Source organism: Aquila chrysaetos, chromosome 3 (assembly GCF_900496995.4).
Source record: "Aquila chrysaetos chrysaetos chromosome 3, bAquChr1.4, whole genome shotgun sequence".
Classification (NCBI taxonomy): Eukaryota; Metazoa; Chordata; class Aves; order Accipitriformes; family Accipitridae; genus Aquila; species Aquila chrysaetos.
The window spans coordinates 1,013,868-1,033,989 of NC_044006.1; the positions used below are offsets into that span (position 1 = coordinate 1,013,868).

The following is a 20,122-nucleotide window of genomic DNA, read 5'->3' on the forward strand; positions in this document are numbered from 1 at the left end:
GGTTGTGCCCTGGGGCAGCTTCTCCCCCACGGAGCTGAACCGCCACGGGCAGAAGTCGCTGGTGTTGGACTCATTTCAATCGACACCGCTTGCGGGTGTGGGCTCCTTTTGCCCGCCCGTTACCGCCGCCGCCCTCGTTGCTTCCCTCTAGCGAGGAGCACCGGGGCCTGCCGGCCCGTCTGGCTTAGCCTGCCATCAGGCAGGGACCCCGGCCGGGGCTCTGCAGCGCTCGTGGTTCCTGAGGTGCCAGACACCGCCACGACGTCAGGCAGTTCTACTCTTGCTTACTTTCTACTGCTTAGGAATTTGCCCGGAGATGCTTTTTTTCCTTGGAAGAAAAATAACGTAAGGCCTTGTAAAACATAAAAGTCGCCGAACCCTGCCGTTGCTTACAAATTAAGAATGAAAAACGGGCACGTTTTGATAGATGCAATAAATCTTATTGACTTTTATTACACGTTGTATTTTAGGATCACTTTACATTCCTAGACAAAAGAGATGATACAAATAAATACAAGCTGTAAAACTATGGACAGAACTATTGACAGGTTCTTTGTCTACAGATCACCTAAGAGAAGGCGGAGATCGGTGTATCTCCGAGGAGCTGTGAGTTCTCATATGGACAGCTGTGCCTGCGGGGAGAGCCTCGGGCACTCCGTTTCGGAAAGAAAGAGGGGACCGAAGAAGGTAGTAAGCGCCTGGACCACAGAGAGTTAAACCTCCCACTGCAGGGTGCAGCGCAGACAGGACCGGTGTTCTCATTTCAGTTCCCTCTCTGCATCTAATTATGGCTTTTGCAGGTTATCTTTTCAATTTGTGTTTTAACGCAGCAGAAACAGACCCACAGGAGTTGCACTGAACCGTTTAAAGCCTGGTGCACATTAACCGTCACAGACAGAAGAGAGGACAGACAGATCCAGGTTTACAGGTGTCTCACTGAAACTCGGCAAGCACTCTATGTCCAGTGAAGGCAGACTTACTACACCTAAAAAAAAATACTGAACACAAGTCTGATCTGATCTGTATAATGCATCAGCGTAGCCCGAGATGCTATGACAGAGGTATGTGTTTTAGAAGATTCAAGCAGCATGCAAGCATTTTAAAAAAGGCGCTGGACCTATGTTAAGGATTTTAAGAAAGTGCTTTAATTCCTATGCTTCAGCGTCACGCGGTGCTTGCTCCCAGAGCCAAGGGCCGACGTCTGCTCCATGTCACTTTTTAAAAAAAGATCCCATTATACAGATCAGAGCAAAGACGAGAAGGATGTTAAACATTCCTATGAAGAAACTATGACGGCGCATGCTGTCCGAGGGCCTCTTCCAGGAGTCAGCTGGATTTCCTGTCTTTGGCCGTTAACCTGCAGGAAGCCCAGATGGTTCAGATAACACGCAGAGAGGGGCAAACTCGGCAGGAATGTTTCTTAAAAACTTCAACCCGGAGCTCAGTACGTCTTGTACAGCTTAAGACAATGTATTTTATCTTACTATCGGTGCCACTGAGTATCTGGTCGAGGGTAAGTCCATTGGAACGAGACTCTAAAAGCTTCTGTAACAATCTGAGATTGCCCGTGAATACACTAACCAAATCTCCAACCACAGCTCCAGTTTAAATACAATGACTAAATATGCAGTTTTATTCTTTTTCCACCCTATTGAACTTCTTTAACCTTGCTAGTGAATTTCTACAGAATTAAAAGCAGAGCCTTTCTGACATATTAACCAGCTAGCTTATCAACACTAAAACGAGAACAGTTTGGGTTTGCACAGCAATTTCCACTGTACCAGTCCTGCCACAAGGGGAGTTTCCAGCATATGAGTTTAATATAGAATTCCCTATGGAACAGTAGCGACTGAAGAAGAGTGTGCGCATGTGCAGACACAGATGTGTCTGTGTATGTATTATTCACATAAAACATACGTGTACATAGGTATGTACATATACATGGTTATATATTTTGTTGCTATTTCAGGTTTTAGACCCCCCCTTGTTTCATTTCAATTCTCTGAGCATTTACACCATACAATCATCTTTTAAAATGTCCAAGTACAGAAGATAATGTGCTAGAGAGAAAGAGGGAGGAGAGGGAAAAGAAGGTGACATTATGTTATGCAACAAGAGCCAGTTAAAAGGCTCTCTGTACATAAACAGTGCTTTATAAAAAGGAAGATTATGCCAGGTTTCCATGTTCAGGTTGAAAGAAATTTGTCAGATGCTTGCTGTCTCAGTTATAAGCAAACTCCTCTTTCCTCCACCAAAACTAATATATATATACATATATGCATATATATGTGTGTATATATATATTAATCCTGTGGTCCAGAAAAGCACTCCATGAATCAAAGCAGCTGAGTTAGCGTTTAACCGGGCCCACCTGGGCAGCTGGCTCACCGAGGCACCATGCCCGCAAGATGCAGAGGTGAGCTGTGCTGAGCGTTGGGTTCCTTCTGCTCATGGGGGTCAGGCAGAATGGAGTTCTCCAGCCTCGGTGAAGTCACTCAGCGGATACTTAACGAGCACACAAGGCAGAGCATTTCTAAAACCAGGCAAGTCCTCATACACTCACACATGTCAGTCTGGAGGAAGTCATCAGTGAGGGAGAGGAAATAGGTAAAAACGTTCATAGGATGACAGCCAACAGCAACCAGAAAAAGTAACATCCCAAGTCTCAATATACAGTGAACTAAAACTTACAAATGAGCTGTGAGACACTAGACAGGGACACCTTACTCTGTCCTCAGCGTGGCAGTTCCACGTCCCTCTACCCTGCCACACAAGCCTGCTGCATTACAGGAGCCTGCTTTAGTCATAGGGCAGCTTTGCAAAGAGACCGTCAAAAGCAGGAGGTCTTCCTCCCTTGTTTTCAAAGTAAAACCCCTGGAATTAATACCAGATTCCATTACCCAGACTCGGTTATATGTGCTTTCACTCCCAATGGGCTCTGCACGGGCTGGGACGTGCAAAGGGAAAGCGTCTAACGTGGAACAGGTGAGGCACAAAAGGTACCGAATGCTGAGCCTCCTTAGACACCAAGGGAAGGGACCATACTTACAAGAACAGTGCACTCAAAGGCAGCTCCACATTACGGTGCTCTACCCTCTGCCCAGCTTACAGGGGAGAGCAGAGGCAGCCCCGTGAGCCTGCCAGGAAGATAGCTCTGAGCCAATGCTACATTTCCTGTGAATGGTGGGAGACAGGAGAAAATGGCCATACGCCACCCCACGGTTTAAAGACTTCATATGGACACTGGTTTCCAATGCCAGGGGTAAAGATGGAGGCAAGAGAGAGGAAGAAAGCTGTGGAGCTGGCACTGGTATGCAGATGTATTCTTTGACAAGGTGGTTTCTGTTGGTAGGGGTGAGGTCTGTAGGAGGTCAGTTTAGAGGAGCTCTTACTTATGCCTGTAAACAAGGAAAGGACTTCAGTTTCTACTGTTTCCTTTCTAGAGAGGGCAAAGTTGCTTTCAAGACCCCTTTTTTGTCCTACAGCTCTAAAGTGAGGCACAGCTATTGGGTGGTGAGTACATGCTGACCGCTGCCATCCTGCCTGTTCAGACCAACTTCTTAACCCCCAATGACGATGCCAGTCTTTCAAGCAGGAAGAAGAAAAACTATGCACCTAGTCAAGTTTGAACAGATCCTCTGCTTTTTAGCCTCATTTGTTTCTCACTATAGAGCTCTGGAGCGGTGGTTCTCTTGAGATGACTTTCAACTCTGTCTTCTTATTGCCCAACAGCAAAAAAGCCCAGTGCAGCAAAAGGGCTAGTGCAGAAGGAGAGACGGTGATGCTGTGAGGTGATCCCCATGCTTCCCATTGCTTCTAAAACACTTTAACGTACCTCATGCATTTCTGATTTCCTAACTAAAATCTGTTTCCCACAGAGGCCAAATGCGGATTTGCAAGCACGTATCTTCCTGTGGCTCAGTGCACCTGGACTGGCACAAGTCAGTTAAACAGCAAAGAGGCCATCTCCAGGGGAAAGGGGCTGGAGTCTGGCTGGGAGTTCTCTCTGCAGGTTTTTACTTGTCTCTGCTCTCAGAAGGCAAAGGCTGTTCGTGCCCTGGAGAGGAATTGCTGGTTTTACTTTGGAACCAGCCCTCGGGACTGAGGGTAGAGCTGAGAACTATGGGTGCCTGCTGAAGAGGATCCCCCTGATTTCCTTCCAGTTTTAGGCCTGAAGAAGTAAAAATGAAAAAATAAACAAAAAGCCCCAACAATGTCACCTGTTACTTGTCAAAATTAATCTTCCAAAAGCTGATTGTTTTTACTGGATTTATTTTCTCATCAGTCTCAGCTTTCTCTTCTGTCCTATGTTCCTTTCTCTCCTTTACAGCCAAGCTCACCTTAACTTCACTGACAAGAAGTGCTGACAGATAGCAATTGTACTTGTATCTCTACTGTTGGCTAGTCTGCTTACTAAAAGTCCAACTCACCTGGGTTTTGATTTTTTATTTGAAGAGCTCTCAAAGGTTGAAGCGTCCACCTGTATCTCATCTTCATCCTGCAGAGCTGCTTCTAGAGCCGCCTGAACTTTGGGAGCAATGGCTGGACCTTCATAGTCTCTCGTTGTTCGGCTGGGCATGTCAAGTTCCAGTAATACGATGTTCTCTGCCTGAGACAGTAAAACCAGAATCAACACCTGCGTGTTTTCATACAAATTGTTTCTCTTCCCTCCACAAGCTTATTCTGAAGTAATTTATAAATGTATGCAGGACACTAAAAATTTACATCCCATAGAAGAACTAACAATCAATCCTCTGAAATTCACATTCCCCTGATCAGGAGGGTGAACACAGGAAGGCTTATCCACATCTGGGCTTACCCTGTACCGAGCCTCTGGACGAATCATCATGGACGTCCTGGCGTGTTGACTCAGTGGCCTTTTGTATCCTACAGCAGATACCGGTCTTTTCATCATCTGCTGGTTACTAGAGAAAAATGGATGCTCAGTCTGATACACCAAAAATAAAGACTCCTCTTGGAGTTTATGAGTTAAACATCTCCAAATTCCACACAGAAATATGTTTCAAGAGAGCAGAAACTACCTAGGCTGCATTTGCAGGAATAGCTCTCTACAGTCAGAGACAAGAAGACACAGTTATCCTGTGTCATCTGTTCCCTGCACAAAGGGGAGTATTTCTACATATTTTTACTATACAGACCGCAGATGCACTCAGCTGCACCCAACTGTCTAAATTTGCTGTAGAGAACTTTCTGTGTAGAGAGGCAGGATCTAGCCACAGCTCTCATAATAATAATTATTTTTGAGAGCTTTCCTGTCTAAAACAGGGAAGAAATATGCTAGGAATTTACTGCTATTTTAATGGTGAATGCACTATTACATATGTTTTACATATAATTATTGGTCTCATCTGGAAGAAAAATCCTAATCTTCCAAGAATTCTCCTAACTGTACATTCCTATTTTATGCAACCTACTAAGAGGAATAAAATTTTTTATTTTATTGCGCAGCAAGAAGCTACGAACTCTAGAGGGCCAGTTTAAATCCCCAGTTCAATCCCTCTTTTAGGGTGCCTTGCAGCTAGAAGGTTTTCTGTGACCTATAATTCCATCCCAAGACAAGATTAGAAGTACACTCACTCCAGACGGGTTATGGGATGCAGTTTCCACTGGTCTTCCTCTTCATCAAAGAATGATCTGTTCATGATCTTATTCTTTTCTTCCAAGGGAATAAAATTTTCAATAATCAGGTGCCTACATGCAACCACAAAAATGAGAAATACACAAGATTAGCAGGTGACGTTCTCCACTGCTCTGCTCCCACTGACTTAATACAGCCCTGGAAAAGGAGGAATGTTTTAGTTTTCTCATGTTTAAATCTTGTTCCACAAGCACGTGCAACACACTGCCTCCACTCCCCACCGAAAGAAACCATCTGTTACAGTCAATAGCAGGCAATGAAGTGATGGGACCTACTTTAGCTTTAGTTCCCTAGTAAGTTCATTCTGGGTCTGTTCCAGTTCCTGGCGCTCCTTGATGTGCTCTTCTTGGAGATCATGGATCTCTGCCTTCACAGCTTGCAGCTTGGAAAATAACTGGAACAGACAACAAGAGCCAAAGACATAACTTGCCAATGTTCCTTTCACTTTCACACACAAGTTGATTTTATTCCTAACCCTAGGAATTCCACTAAACATGGAATCATTTTCTTTTTACCTTTTTGAGTTTTTTGGTCTTTATGTCCACCTCTTGCTGAAGAGAACTATAGGTCTCCTTCAGCTCTAGTGTTTCCTCGTCCCGACTTTCCATCTGTTGCTGGATCTCTCGCTCCCGACGTTTCTGAAGAAGGTGACATACAATATTAAAGACCACAATTACATTGCCACCTCCAGGCTGACATACATGAAACCAACGCTCAGGATGTTTTTACTTCCCTGGGTTCCAGGGCTTTTGCTTTAGCTTCTAGTTCTTCCTATCTCTTGCCTTAGAAATACCAGAAGCATTAACACTTCTTTGTCCTTATTTTGCTACTAAAATCAGATAGTGTGAATAAGTGCTCAAGCTTCAATTAAAGGAATCAAATGTCATGTTTAGATTCTTTTTTTTTCTTTTTATCAATTCACACTAGTCACTGCACTTAAAGAATCACCAACAAAAAATGCATAACAGAAAATAAACTTTTAGCACATAGTAAACATCCCTCCCTTGAGCTAATGGCTGAACTGTCACTTTCTGAGGTCTTCCAATTATTTCTTCACTTATAGACAGCTCCCATCAAGACAGGACATAAATGTTTAATGTGAAAAGCTGGAAGAAAACTATTATAAACCTTCTTTACATATTTCATACAATGACAAATAGGACACAAGCCCTTCCCCCTTCTTTTGAAATTAGTGATTGCCATTAAACCAAGTTTAGGGTTAACCCTGGGTAAATTTTCTTATAGTTTCTCCTGATACAACATTTTATAAAAGTTCTGCAGCTAGGCCTTTTATACAAAACAACAAATATTCTTCCCTATACCTGTTCTGCAATTTCCTGTCGTTTCTGTTCCAGGATTTTCTGCTGTTCATTTGTGTGATCCACAATATTTTTCCCTCCCACCAGAAGCTTGCTTTCCATTGCCTGAAAGGAAAAAACAGGGTCAGAAGTTTCTCTCAGTGACCAAAGAATGTAACTTTCTCTCATATAGATACAAATTCTTCAGGGCAGCTCCCTTATTTAAGGTTCTCTTTCAAGTCAGCTGCTACAAGAATTACTATTTCTTAAATTTCCTATAAAACTGTGGGATTAATGAAACAGTAACTTGCTTAGAATTACCCACCACTGCAATGTGTGGCAAAGCTGAAGAACCAAGATGCGTGCTCTCCTGTAAAAAACTTGTTAGTGATCTGTGACAGAATGAAGCATCTTTGTTGCTACAGCTTGTGAAAAGATGTATCATCACATTTTATTGCGCTGATTGCTTAAGATGCTACAAGATCGGTAGGTAAGAACAATGCAACAACTCATGAATATTGAAATATGTAATCAATGGTGGAAAGTTCAACTTCTGTCTACAAATAGTTTATTTTAAAATCTTCCAATCTAAACGAATCACTATGCTGGAAACCTCTTGTGAAATATCTTTCCGAATTGGGAAACCCTCTATTTTCCCCACAGCCTAAATAAATTGCTTTCAAAAAGCATGACCAGGAAGAATTCTACCTTGATTTTAGCACTCAACATTTCTGTTGCTTCCTTCTCTCGCCTCAGGTCCTCCATTTTCTTCTCCTTCTCTTTCAGCAGTCTCATCTTTTCTTCTGCTACCAAGCTGTGATCCTCAACTATAGCTTTCTTCTCAATCTCCAGCTTTTCTTGTTGCTCCCTCCAATAGTCATCTTTGTCATCTCCTTCATCCTCACCCTCTTCAGTGTCCTCCTCCTCTTCCCCACCATCTCTCCTCCTTTCCCTCCTCTTTCTTTTGCCAATAGACCGTTTTTCCAACTGTGCCTTGAGTCGAGCAATCTCTTCCTGGAATTCTCGTAGCAGAGCATCCTTAGGATCCTCATTCACTCGCGGCTTGTTCTTGATGTTTTTGGCACGATTGGCATATCTCAGTGTTGTCAGAGTCTCCTCTACGTTGTAAGAGGCAGGGCCTATATTGGCCACCATCACAGTTTTGGCATTGCCACCTAATGAGTCTTGAAGTAACCTAGTCAGCTTTGAGTCCCGGTATGGAATGTGTGTGCTTTTGCCATCTACTAGGGCAGAGATAACATTGCCCAAAGCTGAGAGAGAGAGATTGATTTTAGTAGCTTCCTTTAACCTTTCCCCCTGTGCTCCAGTCTTAGCTTGCCGCTCGCTGCCTGCAAGGTCTACCAGGTTGAGTTTCCCAACACGGATGTGATTCTCCCCATCAAGTCCTAACTCGCTGCATTCGATAGTGATCACAAAAATGGCATGAGATCGAGAGCTGTGTTCATTCATGTTGGTGGCACCAACGGAGCGATTTTGGTTTCCCACATTCATGACGTGCTCTATCTCTTTGACGCTTTTTGTAACAAAGGAGGACAAATCCTTAACATACACTCCTGTGTCTGGTCTCTCCTTTAACTCCAGCCGCTTGGACTGATCCTTTGATAACAAGTCTCTGATTTCTTCTTGGTATATTTCCAAGTAAGATGCTCTAACTAGGTATTGCTGATTTTGAGATCTAGAGATGTGGGTGAAGATGTGATCGAATGAATTGGGGATGACCCCTCTTTTTTCAGGATCACCACGCACCCCTTCCATCGTGTATGTTTTCCCTGTCCCAGTCTGCCCATATGCAAAGATTGTCCCATTAAACCCTTGCAGAACAGAGTCCACGAGAGGTCTGAAGGTCTCATCGTAGAGTTCAACCTGTTTGGAATTCCAGTCATACACAGCATCAAAGGTGAAAGTTTTAGGCAGTTCATGAGATGTTCCCCGTGGATTCTTCACTGAGACCTGCCCTAACTTGACATCCACGTTAACAACTTTTTCATAGGAAGCTGTCTTCTCTTTGCTATTCATTGGCCGGCATCGTACCACCACCCTAACAGACTCAGAGCTCTTTAACTTAGACATGACAGCAGGTCTGTGGCTGGCGTGATCTGATCGAGGATGATCCCGTGCTAGAAACCTAAAACAGAAACAAAGGAGGAATATGTGAAGGCAGTTTTCTGCAGGTGACAATTTCTCACAAAGCCAAAGATTTGAGTCATCTATTTGAGCACCATTTTGCATTCATTAAGTTGCGAGGGATTTTGAAGAATAAAAATAATGTACAACATGAAAACATTAAAAAGGCCTGAACTGAGATAGTGTGATTTTACCAAAGCCTGTCCATCAAATGGTATCATTTCTACAAACTCTGCTGCAAAAAAAAAATCTTCATCAAATCACATCCTTACAGTTGGTAGAGATCCTTTTCTTGACCCTTAAAAATAATCATATGCTTTTTAAACTATTTATAAAAATAATATAATACTTTGCCATTGATTCCCTTTGCAGTCAGGCTTTCTGTTTTAAACCTCATACTTTGAAAATCCAGTACAGGCTTGCTCTCTCCATATTGCTCAGGCTCTCGAAAGGGAATCAGTCAGGTGCTTTGATTAAGTGCTTCACCTACCTACCAAAATTCAAGACAGACTGTAAATTATAAATACAGTATTTTCAGAGTTGCCTCTTCTTACACCTCCTATGTATTGATAAAGACTGCTCATATGTTTGAGACACTTATATTACAATCCCCTTACATGTGATGTGATGTTGTCATGGTTTAACCCCAGCCAGTAACTAAGCCCCATGCAGCCGCTCGCTCACTCCCCCACAGCCAGTGGTGTGGAGAAGGAATTGGAAAAAAGTAAACGTTGTGGATTGAGATAAAGACAGTTTAATAGGACAGAAAGGAAGAAAATAATAATGATGATGATGATGATAAAATGACAATAATAATAAAAGAATTGGAATACACAAAAGAAGTGATGCACAATGCAATTGCTCACCACTCACCAACCGATGCCCAGTTAGTTCCTGAGCAGCAATCTGCGCCCCTGCTGGCCAACTCACCCCAGTTTATATACTGGGCATAACGTCACATGGTATGGAATACCCCTTTGGCCAGTTTGGGTCAGCTGTCCTGGCTGTGTCCCCTCCCAACTTCTTGTGCCCCTCCAGCCTTCTTGCTGGCTGGGCACGAGAAGCTGAAAAATCCTTGACTTAGTCTAAACACTACTTAGCAACAACTGAAAACATCAGTGTGTTATCAACACTATTCTCATACTAAATCCAAAACATAACACTATACCAGCCACTAGAAAGAAAATTAACTCTGTCCCAGACGAAACCAGGACAGATGTGTCATGAGGACCACCCTGCCACAGAAGGTTTAAAACTTATGCCTGGGTATTTTTTAAATGACAGCAGTTCCCTGGAATGCCGCCCAAATGGTTTTTCTCCTCTTGTGCATTACACTTTTAAAATCATTTTCTAGAAGCCTGCTTACAGAGTAATAGATATTTAATTGGGCTGCAGCAGCTGCAAGGATTCAAGATAAAATCATTAAACAGTTTGTCCATTTCCAGGCATCCCATCCGCTGAATATTCTGCATTTCCACACTTGGGAAAACTGATGTTACCTTTTCTTTCTGTCAAGAATCAAGTGAAAATAATTGTTGCAGAAAAGTTTTCACCCAGTCTTGCAATCTAGCTCACTACAAAGAAAATCATTAAAGCAGCCAAATGTAGCACAGTCTTCCAACACTCGCAAATATGGTAAAACAAACCAGCAAGGGGAGTGAACTACCCCAGTGAGGTGGGCTCTGAAGTCAGTGGGCAACAAAGAGGAATATTTCCACCACCTAATTGCAGCGAGGCAAGGGTGCGTGCTGCCGTAGGATACCTGTGATGTGCCACCATGGAGGGCACTGCTGCAGCCCTGTAAATTCAGGCCCCTCACACCCCAACACTGAAAGTCACTTCTGGTCCTACGCTCGCCCCGGGGGGCACCCAGGCAAAGCGCAGCCGCTCCCCCGACGCTGGATGGCCACTGTCAGCATGCCCACAGCCTCAGAACCCTTCGTCTTTCTACCCCACTTCCAAACTGCCCAGTCAATGTTGATCTTGCATTTATATTTTTTGCACAGGTATCATCAGCACACCTAAAACAAAGAGCAGCATTCCCTATAAAGGTGGAGAAATCTACATTATGCCTCGTCTAATGTTCAAGCAACCAGAGGACATCAGGGTGTGAAGTGGACACCTGCCAGCGTTTGCCCTTCTCAGACTTCTGAAGGTGAGTTTAAGCTCCTTTCATATCACTTCTTATAAAAATTTCATAAAGCACTCACTCCTTCGAGCCCACCCTCCTCTTTCTGTAATGCAACTGCTGTCTGTGAAAGGATCCTGCAAACTGGCATGAGTGTCTTCCTCAGCTAGAACTCACACATCTGTTTTTATGGGGAAACTGAAGACAACCCTACTTGCTTTAGATATTTCAAGCACAACTGTTCACACAGATCTATGCTATTATTTTTCTTTTGGCAATATACTTTTATTGGGATTTCCCATGAAAGCCAGCTCTGCCCAAGCACATGAACTTACTGAAATACACTCCATGCTCCTGCTCTGGTGTTCCAACTGAATCAGGTTTACAAGATTCAGCATCAATCTAAACTCATGTTGCAGAGACCCAGTTCACAGATCTGAGTCCTTCATGACTCTGGGTAGAGAGGAAGAAACGCGCTGTTGCATCCCCCAGTCATTAGCACAATGAGCTGCCATTTAAAACAGAACAAAAAGATTGTTTTACTGCTAAAGCAACAGCCTTACACAGAAGATCTAAACGGCACAGCTTGTGGAATGCTGTGTGATTTCTAATAAGGTTTGTTTTTTTGTTTCATTTGGGTTTTTTTGTTTGTTTGTTTTTTCAAAAATATCTTTCAGGAAGAGCTCTGAGATAATTCTGCCAACTGGAACTAAATGTAAAACTAATACACACTGGAAACCCCAGGTAGCTCTAGCACGCGTTCAGTCTGGCCTCCTCAGGACATTCTCACTGTTCCACTACCAGCTGGATCTGCAGCAACCCATGGATTTTGCCCAACTGCTTTTTACTCGATAATTGCATCAGGAGAGCTCCTCAAACACGGTGACGGAGAACTTCAGGAGCAGAGCCAGAGGACTGAGAAAGGAAGCAGAACATTTCTAGCCCAAAATTCAGACTGTCAGTCTGCACTACAAAGAATAACACAAGAGTAACAAATAAACATGTTTAAGAATTGTACGGAAACCTCAATATGGCCTTCGGAACTTCCTTAATTTTGTGAGGGGGAACTCCTTGCTCCTTGCTATTCCCATGAAAGTGCATGGTAGCTACCAGGAGGAAGATGAGAAACGTCCACTGAATTGACCAAACTGGACAATCATCCAGAAGAAGCACTTTACAACCTGCACAGTGAATTCAAACTACTACAGGAATTTTGGATTGTTACTGAATAAAAACATTTCCCTCTTAACTGACAACTCCAAATAAAGATGACCTTACTGTCTGACCCACAAGGAACATGTATTCTAGAATACCAGCAGAGAAAGAATATGTGAAATCGGGACAAGTCTTGCAGAATCACAACAAGCAACTCTCCCTCTACTCATCGTGAATAGTTGTACACACAAATAGACTTTTCTCCTTCTATATCTACCAGAGATACTCCTATAGTTTAACTTCACAAGAAACAATTATTTTGGACAGGCTCACATAACAACTGCTGCTTCATTTATCTGCATTATTATGGTGAATGTTCACATTGGCAAATTCTCAAATTAGGCATGAATTCTGAAAAGCAGAGCCTTATTTTATATAATTAATATCCAAAATACTAGTTTGATGAGAAGTGCTGCTTTTGTAAGCAACTGTGACTAACATTAAATGATCAGAATTAAGTTAATCTTCACATAGACTGTTTTTTTTTCACAAGAGTATACATCGCCATCCATAGCTCACCCAGAAGTTAGAAGTGAAATATCCAGTGTGTCCCCTCTGTGACAGCTTTGGCAGAGGTGTACATTGAACAAAAATTATGTTGCATATTTGCTGTTTCTCTGGGTATAACTCATCAACGTGATCTTGATAATCTTTTGACACCTTTCCCCATTTCACTTGCAAGTCTCTTTTTATAGTCACAAATAACTTATTTTACCCCTGATTTGGGCTATTTTCATAACGATCTATTGCAAATCATCTCCAATTATTTTAGCTACTGCTGTGAAGTTTACTGGAAGCATAACAAATGATGTTTCTTCTCAGACTTAGCCAAGTGTGTAACTGAAAAATAAAACCAATTAGTTGGCAGTGTTTGTATTCCCCAGAAACTCCATGGCAACATTTGAACTGCCCGGAGCAGGAAGGCCACCGTGCCACCCGCTCTTCTGCTACGGGGAGAGGGCTTCGTCCATGAAATTAGTTCAGCCTAAAGCAACCTGGGCCAGGTCCCTAAGAGTCAAGGTCAAGATGAATGCCTTTGAAGACGTGCTCCTGGTGAACCAAGAGGGGAGGGTGGGCAGAAACCCAAGCATTTTTGTTTATTTCAGTCAACACAAGGTTGTGCCTGAAAAAACAAGCAATGCCACAACCTGAATGTAAGCTAAGGTAACCACTTCTCCTCAGAAACTTTCAGGAGTCAGGACCTGTGCGCTCAGCCAGCCGTGTCCAAGGAACGCTACGCTCTCACGGGCCACCTGTCACGTATCCCGCCTGCCCCTGGCGGGCTGAAGTCCTGAGGCCTCTCTGCTTCCTGGCTTAAGTTTAAAGATCTCAGGAAGATTTTCTCGGTATGCTGCCTAAACCCTTCCCTCGCGTCTCTCTGCAGGTACCACTTAAAAAATTCCATCGCTTTCTTCCAGTTTAAATCTTTCAAATATTTGTGGGTTCATCACGTCTTGGCTTAACTGCTTGTGTCTTTTACTCCTTCATGAGCCAACCTTCTCTTTCGTTCCCTGCCGACCACGCCGCGGCCCAAACAGGACATCCCCGCTGTCACCTCTGCTGCTGCGCACCCCGATTTCGGGTCATGCCTGTGGTCGCCTCCATCTGTTTCAGCACAACATCCCACGGCTGTCCCCTTCTCCCGGGGGAAGACGGCGGGTACGGGACCCCCACTCCAGCCGGGACCCCGAGTTCGTTTCTGGTTACGGGTTCAGCCGAGCGTCACCCGCCGCCCTCGCCGCTGTGACACCGGACACAGCAGGGAAGGGCTCCCGGGGACAGCCTGGACCCCCAGCCCGAGGGACGGGGACAGCGGGCCGTGCCCGAGGCGGGGGCGGCGACGGGCGGGGGGAGACACCGGCCCAAACGGGGACACCCACCCGCGGCCTCGCCACGGGCAGGGCCTGCCGCCTCCCTCTCTCGCTGCCCCGACCGACACCCCCGCAGCCGAGGCCGTGCCCAGTCGTGCAAATGGAGGCCACCACAGGGGCAGCGGGTACCCCGGGCTGTCACACCCGCGCGGGTACCGGCGGACCGACGCTGGGGTGAGAGCCCCCGGGCCGCGGTGGCTCCTTGGGGAGGGTCCCCGCCGTACACGGGCGGGGGTGACGGGGCCGCGGCGGGGCCCACGTACAGCCGAGCCGAGCCGAGCCGGGCCGGACTCACCTGCGCCGTCACCATGGAGCCGCACGGCCGCCTCCTCCCGCGGCACCGGAAGCGACGGGGAGGCCCCGCCCACCCTCCGACGCACTTCCTTAGCAACGCGCGCGCGCCCGCCCCCACGCCGCCATTTCCGTAGCAACCGGCCCCGGATGGAGCCGGGACAAAGGGGCCACCCGCTTCCCCCCCCCCCCCCCGGTACGAACCTCTCGCTCCCCAAACCCCCAAAATCCCGTTTTTTTTTGCCCCAACCGGAGCCTGGGAAACGGGCAGGGAAGCGGTGTGCGGCTGCCGGGCACCCCGCGAGGGAGGAAGGAATGTCGGTGCAGTATGAGCGAATACAAAATCAGGTCTTTATTCTTACAAAAAATACCTTTTTTTAAAAAAAAACATTTAATACATCGTCTTCCCAAGACGATGCAGAAAGGCTGCCCCTGCTCCGTAATGAGGCGGCATCATCCAAGATCACGAAACTGAGTGAAATGCCGGGGAGCGTCCAGGCGCCCAGCCAGAGGCCCTGAAACCACCAAACCCCCCAATTTCTGGAAGCCAGCAGTGAGAAAACAAGAGACGAGTCTTTGCCCCCCTGACATTTGGGGGACCTTCTCATTTAGCCCTCTTTTGGTCACTCCCTTGAGCCTTCAAACTCCTTCAAAGCTCAGGAACATTTCCAAGGAGGAAAAAACCCACCACCAAAAAGACATTTAAAGCCCCGTAAACACGCCAAGACAGCGTTCTTTAGTAGTGCACTGGAGGCAGCCAGCCCTGATACCACAGCTTCACCTAAGTGGCATTTTTAAAAAAGGAACAGCGGGCTCTGTACTGAGTCTTTGGACAAAAAAATAAAGTCACAGGAATACCAAAAGGCATTGGTCAAGTTGAGTCTCACCACATCGGGATTATCGGCGTTACCAGCACTAAACCGTACTGGGCCAAATGAACATTTTTTGGGCGGCTGTTTCACCAAAAGTTAACACTTCACACAGCTATCTCCCCTGGAACTAAGCCCCAGACAAGGGTTCTATTGTCAGAGGGGTTATTTTACAAGGTACAAAAATAGACAAAAACCAGAAACCATTAACACAAACCTAGGTACAACGTACACCAACCCCACTACGGCTACTTTAAAAGTCTTCGCTCAAAACCAGTTTCATTCCTACCACAGACCTCCACCTGACATCAACAGCTACAAAGCTACGAGCCCTAAATCTCCAACTCTCAACTGGCTATGAAAGATCTCCCGCCTGCCTCCCTGCAAACGCCTTCTCCCCAGTTCCACACAAAGATGGGCTGAAGAGGCAGCTGCCACATTAAAACATGCCCCCCTCCCTGCACTTCTCTAGCACCACTGAAGAGATCCAGGTGCCCCACGGCACCGCTGCAAAGCAGGCGTGAAATCACTTTTGACGAGGGAATGGAAACCGAGGCACTGAGGTGACACAGCTCTAGTAAGACAACAGCGGTACTCAATAAAACCCAGGGCTAATTTCCAGTCCTGAGCTTTACCTTGCACTCCCTTTCCAGGGACCATGATATTCCTGACAATACTTTGCACTTAAAAAGAACTTATGGTCAGTTTTGGACAAGAAGCTTCACAACATCTCCAGGTAAAACTTAAATTTAACGGAAAAAAAAAAAAATGGAGAAGAGGAAATCTGAGCAGCTGCTTCATCATGATTGCTGGTGGACCCCAAATAGTGAGAATGGAGAGCTATATAAGCTACATCTTAAAAACTATATGTAGTTTATACTTTCCTATAAACTACATGATTTAAAATTTCTTTTCTGTCTGACCTCACACTGGAAATACAGGAGAAGTCAGACAGAACAATCTAGAAGCGACTGTGAGGAGTATCACAGGGCTGAAGCAGGTCTGCGGCAGCCTGGCAGCGTGCTCTGCACGCAGAAGAATGCCATTAGCACCGAGCGGTCTCTCAGCAAGGTACCATGCTCAGAGCCCTGAGAACTACGGAGCTGGCTCCTCTTTTGGTCAGAATTCGTCCCGTAATCTTGGTGGGTGGTCCATGCCAAAAAACGAAGAGGGTCTTCCATGCACGTCACGCTCTCTTTTCACAAAGGCAGTAAACGAAGAGACACAGTTCCCAATAAAATGATCAGACTGGCCAAGAACATACAAATCAATCTGAGGCACTTCTGGCTGCAAGCTTACAACCTTGACCTGCAGAGAAACAAGGAAAGCAGATGAATCCAGTCATCTATTATTACAATCCAAATGTCTTGGCATAATATTAGAAATGGGAATATACAATAAAAAGAAAGTGGATTCTGCCTTAAGTTGCCCTATAATTCATTTATGAATAGATAAATGTCAAAACATTTTTGAAAATCACTTAGGTGTATTTAATTGAAGTCTTTTTCAAGGAGAAATTTACTACCATGCAGGATAATGCTCTTCAACCTCTAGGAAAGGAAGAGTTTTACAGTATAATTTTTATTGCTATGAGCAAAATTTACTTTGAGATGCCAGTATTTGTCTGTGAATAACATATTACACAACTGCCTGCCTGCCATCCGTGGCAGCAACAGGCCAGAATCCAAGGAAGGTTTTTATTAAAGCACTCCTGCCAGAACGGATTTCTGAAAGACCTACCTTTCCTTGGAAGAGCTGCTGTATTTCCGTTGTGTAGGGCTCAGAATCAGTAGCGATATAAACAGATTTAGCTTCTGTCTTTTCCACCCAGAGCCTGAGAGCACGCTTGATCTCTTTGAGGTCTGGCAGGCACATGTCCATGGTAAGAGGGACTGCAGCGCTTCGGTCATAGCCCACGCACTGAGGTGAAGCCATGAAGTGCGGCCCAGCCGTCCCGTCCTTTAACATATTGCAAGCATTTTTCTATTGGAAGAAGAAAAGAGAAAATACCATGTTTGAACAGCAAAAGTGTGAGAAAACACCACCACGTCCCCCGCCTCTGCCAGCAGCATTACAGCCTGTTTGAAAGAGGAATCCCAACAGCATTGCTGACACACAGCGAGTTACTGAATGCCAGCAGGGTTCAGGCTGCCACCCCAGAAGGACAGCCCCAATTCGCGCAGCTTCTTCCACAGAGCTTTAGCCACCATCTATAGCAACTGCACGGGCTACAGCAACCAGCCTCACACAGGAGCCGTACCCAGTCTGAGCCGATCCTCAGATGAATTCCTACGTAGGGCCTGACCAGCAGAGAATGAATATAGGCTTCTCCTTTCTTCACCATTTCATCAGACCACACGATATACTTATGGAGGGGCCGGTGCTCCTCTAAGACTGGAAACTGGGCTGGAGCTCCAGGTAAGGCGAGTACAGGGTGCTCAGAGGGTGAAAACCTAAGGAAAAAAAACCCCAACAATCTGAAACACCACATAACCTTCTACGCATCATCTTGCACAAACACTACTGCGAAGGTTAGAATGGAAACTATGAACACCCTGAAATATGCAGCATCTATTGCTCCAAATTTAGATCAGGTTTAACTATTTTGCCATCTGAACACAACATTGAAGAAAACTCTGGCACTGCATTTTACCCCAGACCTTGTATTTGACAGTCAAAAAGGCTTAAGAATCTCATACACATAGCGATGAGCTACCAAGCAATGAGAGCTTACGTTTTCACCTCAAACTAGAGCAATCCTGTCACCGAAACTTACTGACATGATACCACTAAAGTCGCTCGTAGCTCTGAAAACATGAGGTAACCAGCAAAATACAGTTCATGATCAGCAACCAAGAGCCAAATTCTTTTTGAAGAATAATTACATACGTAGCCAATAAACACTGTAACTAAATATTACTGGCTCAGAAATCAATCAGCCTAACAGAGTTCACACCTAATACTGCCCACAGGAACAGGATGCTCAGAGAATATTTAATGGAAAAAGCATAAAGATTTTTAATTATATTGCTAACTAACCACTTCAGTCTCTCCCCCAAAATGCAAAGGCTTTACACAGTGACTAGCAGAACTGTTTTTGTGAGTTATGCTCTAGTTGCATGCCAGCACTTTTCCATCTTCTTGCTACCTTTGAATCCAATGGTCCTTGTACGCAGAACTGAAGGAGATTCCCTTGAAGAGCTCAGACTTGTCAAAATTCACTTGGAACTGATCCCAGAAGGGACCAAATGGATTTCCGTCCTGCAAATGAAAGACAAGCGTTCATTCGGTGCATACGGAGAGCCTGAACGGCAGACCTAGCAAGATCCTGGGGAACAAAGCTGAAGAGCTTTTCTGTTACAGGAGGAAAGCAGACTGAATACAACAGCCTGTCTGTCACATATCAGCTCCACAGGAAGGAGAGAGCAAAATGCATTAAGGAAAGTTAACTAAGAACTAATGCAAAGGCTGTCTTACAAGAACAGCACAGCTCTCAAACTTGTATTTAAAAGAGATTGCTTTAAAAGCAGGTGGACAACTGCACCACAAATGGGAAACGGGCAGAGACCAGTAGGAGATAAGCTACAGATCTGTTCTCCTTGCGCTCACGATCAAGTCTGAAGTGATAACACCTACTCACACAGACCATCTTCCTGAACCCCCAGCATTTGCTGACAAAGAAAAGCACGAAGGCGCCCCAAGCCACACCAATAAGCGGTGAAAGCAACGCCGCACAGACTGATTTGGGGTGGATAACTCCTAAGTTTGCAATCAATGGCGACCTGAAAGAGCCGGTCACTCCCTTTGGAGCAGCAGCAGGCTTAAACTGCGCCCACGGGGGATGCAGGAGGAACTCACCTTCATGGGACAAGTGCTTTTGTCAGCACTTCTCTGAGCCGCCGCTTCGAAGCAGTAAGCCACTCGCTTGCCAGGAGGCCAGTGAACGGGCGCCAGCTTCTCCATGAAGTCCTCCAAGCTGATAACGCGGTGATACTGCAGGAGCGGCTCCAGCTTGAAGTGCTCCGTGTAGGGGACGTGCAGCTGGGGAGGACAGGGCCCGCCTCGCTCACCGGCTGCCAGTAACGCAGAGCAGAGCCCCGGGGAGCGAAGCTTCCCTTCCCCGGGCCCCGCACCTCGCCTCCCCCCGGGAAAGACCACGACCCTCTGCCCGCCGCCCGCTCCCCGCCCGGCCCCCCGGGGAGGGTCTCACGTTGGTGTAGGGTGGGCGGTGGTGGCGGTACTCGATCCACGGCGGCACGGCCAGGGTCCGGTTGAGATCGCGGGCGAAGGCCAGGGCTCCCAAGAAGTGTTCGGCCTGGTTCCCGAACCGGCCTGCAAGAGAGGCGAGAGCGGGGCTCAGCCGGGGCCTCCGCCGGGGGCTCCGCGCCGGGCGGGAGAGCCTCACCCATGCAGGGACAGTAGAGCAGGTAACCGGCCGGGTCCCAGGCGGGCGCCGCGCCGCCGCCGCCTCCTCCCGCCGCCATCACCAGGAGGAGGAGGAAGAGGAGGACGAGGACCGGCGGCGCCGCCATGACGGCTCGGCGGAGGTCAACGAGAGGCGGCCCCATCCCGGCATGCCCCGGGGCCCGCAGAGAACGGCCTCTCTAGCGGGAAGCGGCCACCATCGAGGCGGAAGCGGGAGAGCG

General features: G+C 46.1%; 2 protein-coding genes across 2 annotated transcripts; both read right to left on the reverse strand.

Moving 5' to 3' along the window:
- Nucleotides 1-433: 433 nt before the first annotated feature.
- Nucleotides 434-14,681, reverse strand: KIF3B (kinesin family member 3B). The gene is made up of 9 exons (XM_030008693.2): nucleotides 14,612-14,681; nucleotides 7,666-9,103; nucleotides 6,982-7,083; nucleotides 6,175-6,297; nucleotides 5,935-6,053; nucleotides 5,599-5,712; nucleotides 4,820-4,925; nucleotides 4,431-4,609; nucleotides 434-4,171 (listed from the first exon to the last, which is right to left on the reverse strand). Exons 2-9 carry the CDS (start codon nucleotides 9,046-9,048, stop codon nucleotides 4,078-4,080), a joined length of 2,220 nt encoding a protein of 739 aa, XP_029864553.1. The 5' UTR covers nucleotides 9,049-9,103; nucleotides 14,612-14,681; the 3' UTR covers nucleotides 434-4,077.
- Nucleotides 14,682-14,936: 255 nt separating this feature from the next.
- On the reverse strand, nucleotides 14,937-20,111 carry POFUT1 (protein O-fucosyltransferase 1). Its single transcript, XM_030008755.2, has 7 exons — nucleotides 19,882-20,111; nucleotides 19,687-19,808; nucleotides 19,335-19,517; nucleotides 18,625-18,737; nucleotides 17,737-17,929; nucleotides 17,217-17,459; nucleotides 14,937-16,784 (listed from the first exon to the last, which is right to left on the reverse strand). Exons 1-7 carry the CDS (start codon nucleotides 20,042-20,044, stop codon nucleotides 16,596-16,598), a joined length of 1,206 nt encoding a protein of 401 aa, XP_029864615.1. The 5' UTR covers nucleotides 20,045-20,111; the 3' UTR covers nucleotides 14,937-16,595.
- Between the last annotated feature and the right edge of the window lie 11 nt (nucleotides 20,112-20,122).

Bases quoted from the DNA above. Each gene is read 5' to 3' on its own strand.
- KIF3B (XM_030008693.2), bottom strand. From the start codon at position 9,048: ATGTCTAAGTTAAAGAGCTCTGAGTCTGTTAGGGTGGTGGTACGATGC. The intron at 7,084-7,665 runs GTAGAATTCTTC...TTTTCCTTTCAG, and splicing joins TGTTGAGTGCTAAAATCAAG to GCAATGGAAAGCAAGCTTCT. The intron at 6,054-6,174 runs GTAAAAAGAAAA...TGTCTGTTCCAG, and splicing joins AGACCAAAAAACTCAAAAAG to TTATTTTCCAAGCTGCAAGC.
- POFUT1 (XM_030008755.2), bottom strand. From the start codon at position 20,044: ATGGGGCCGCCTCTCGTTGACCTCCGCCGAGCCGTCATGGCGGCGCCG. The intron at 19,809-19,881 runs GTGAGGCTCTCC...CCTCTCTTGCAG, and splicing joins GCTCTACTGTCCCTGCATGG to GCCGGTTCGGGAACCAGGCC. The intron at 18,738-19,334 runs GTGAGTTCCTCC...TTTCATTTGCAG, and splicing joins AAAGCACTTGTCCCATGAAG to GACGGAAATCCATTTGGTCC.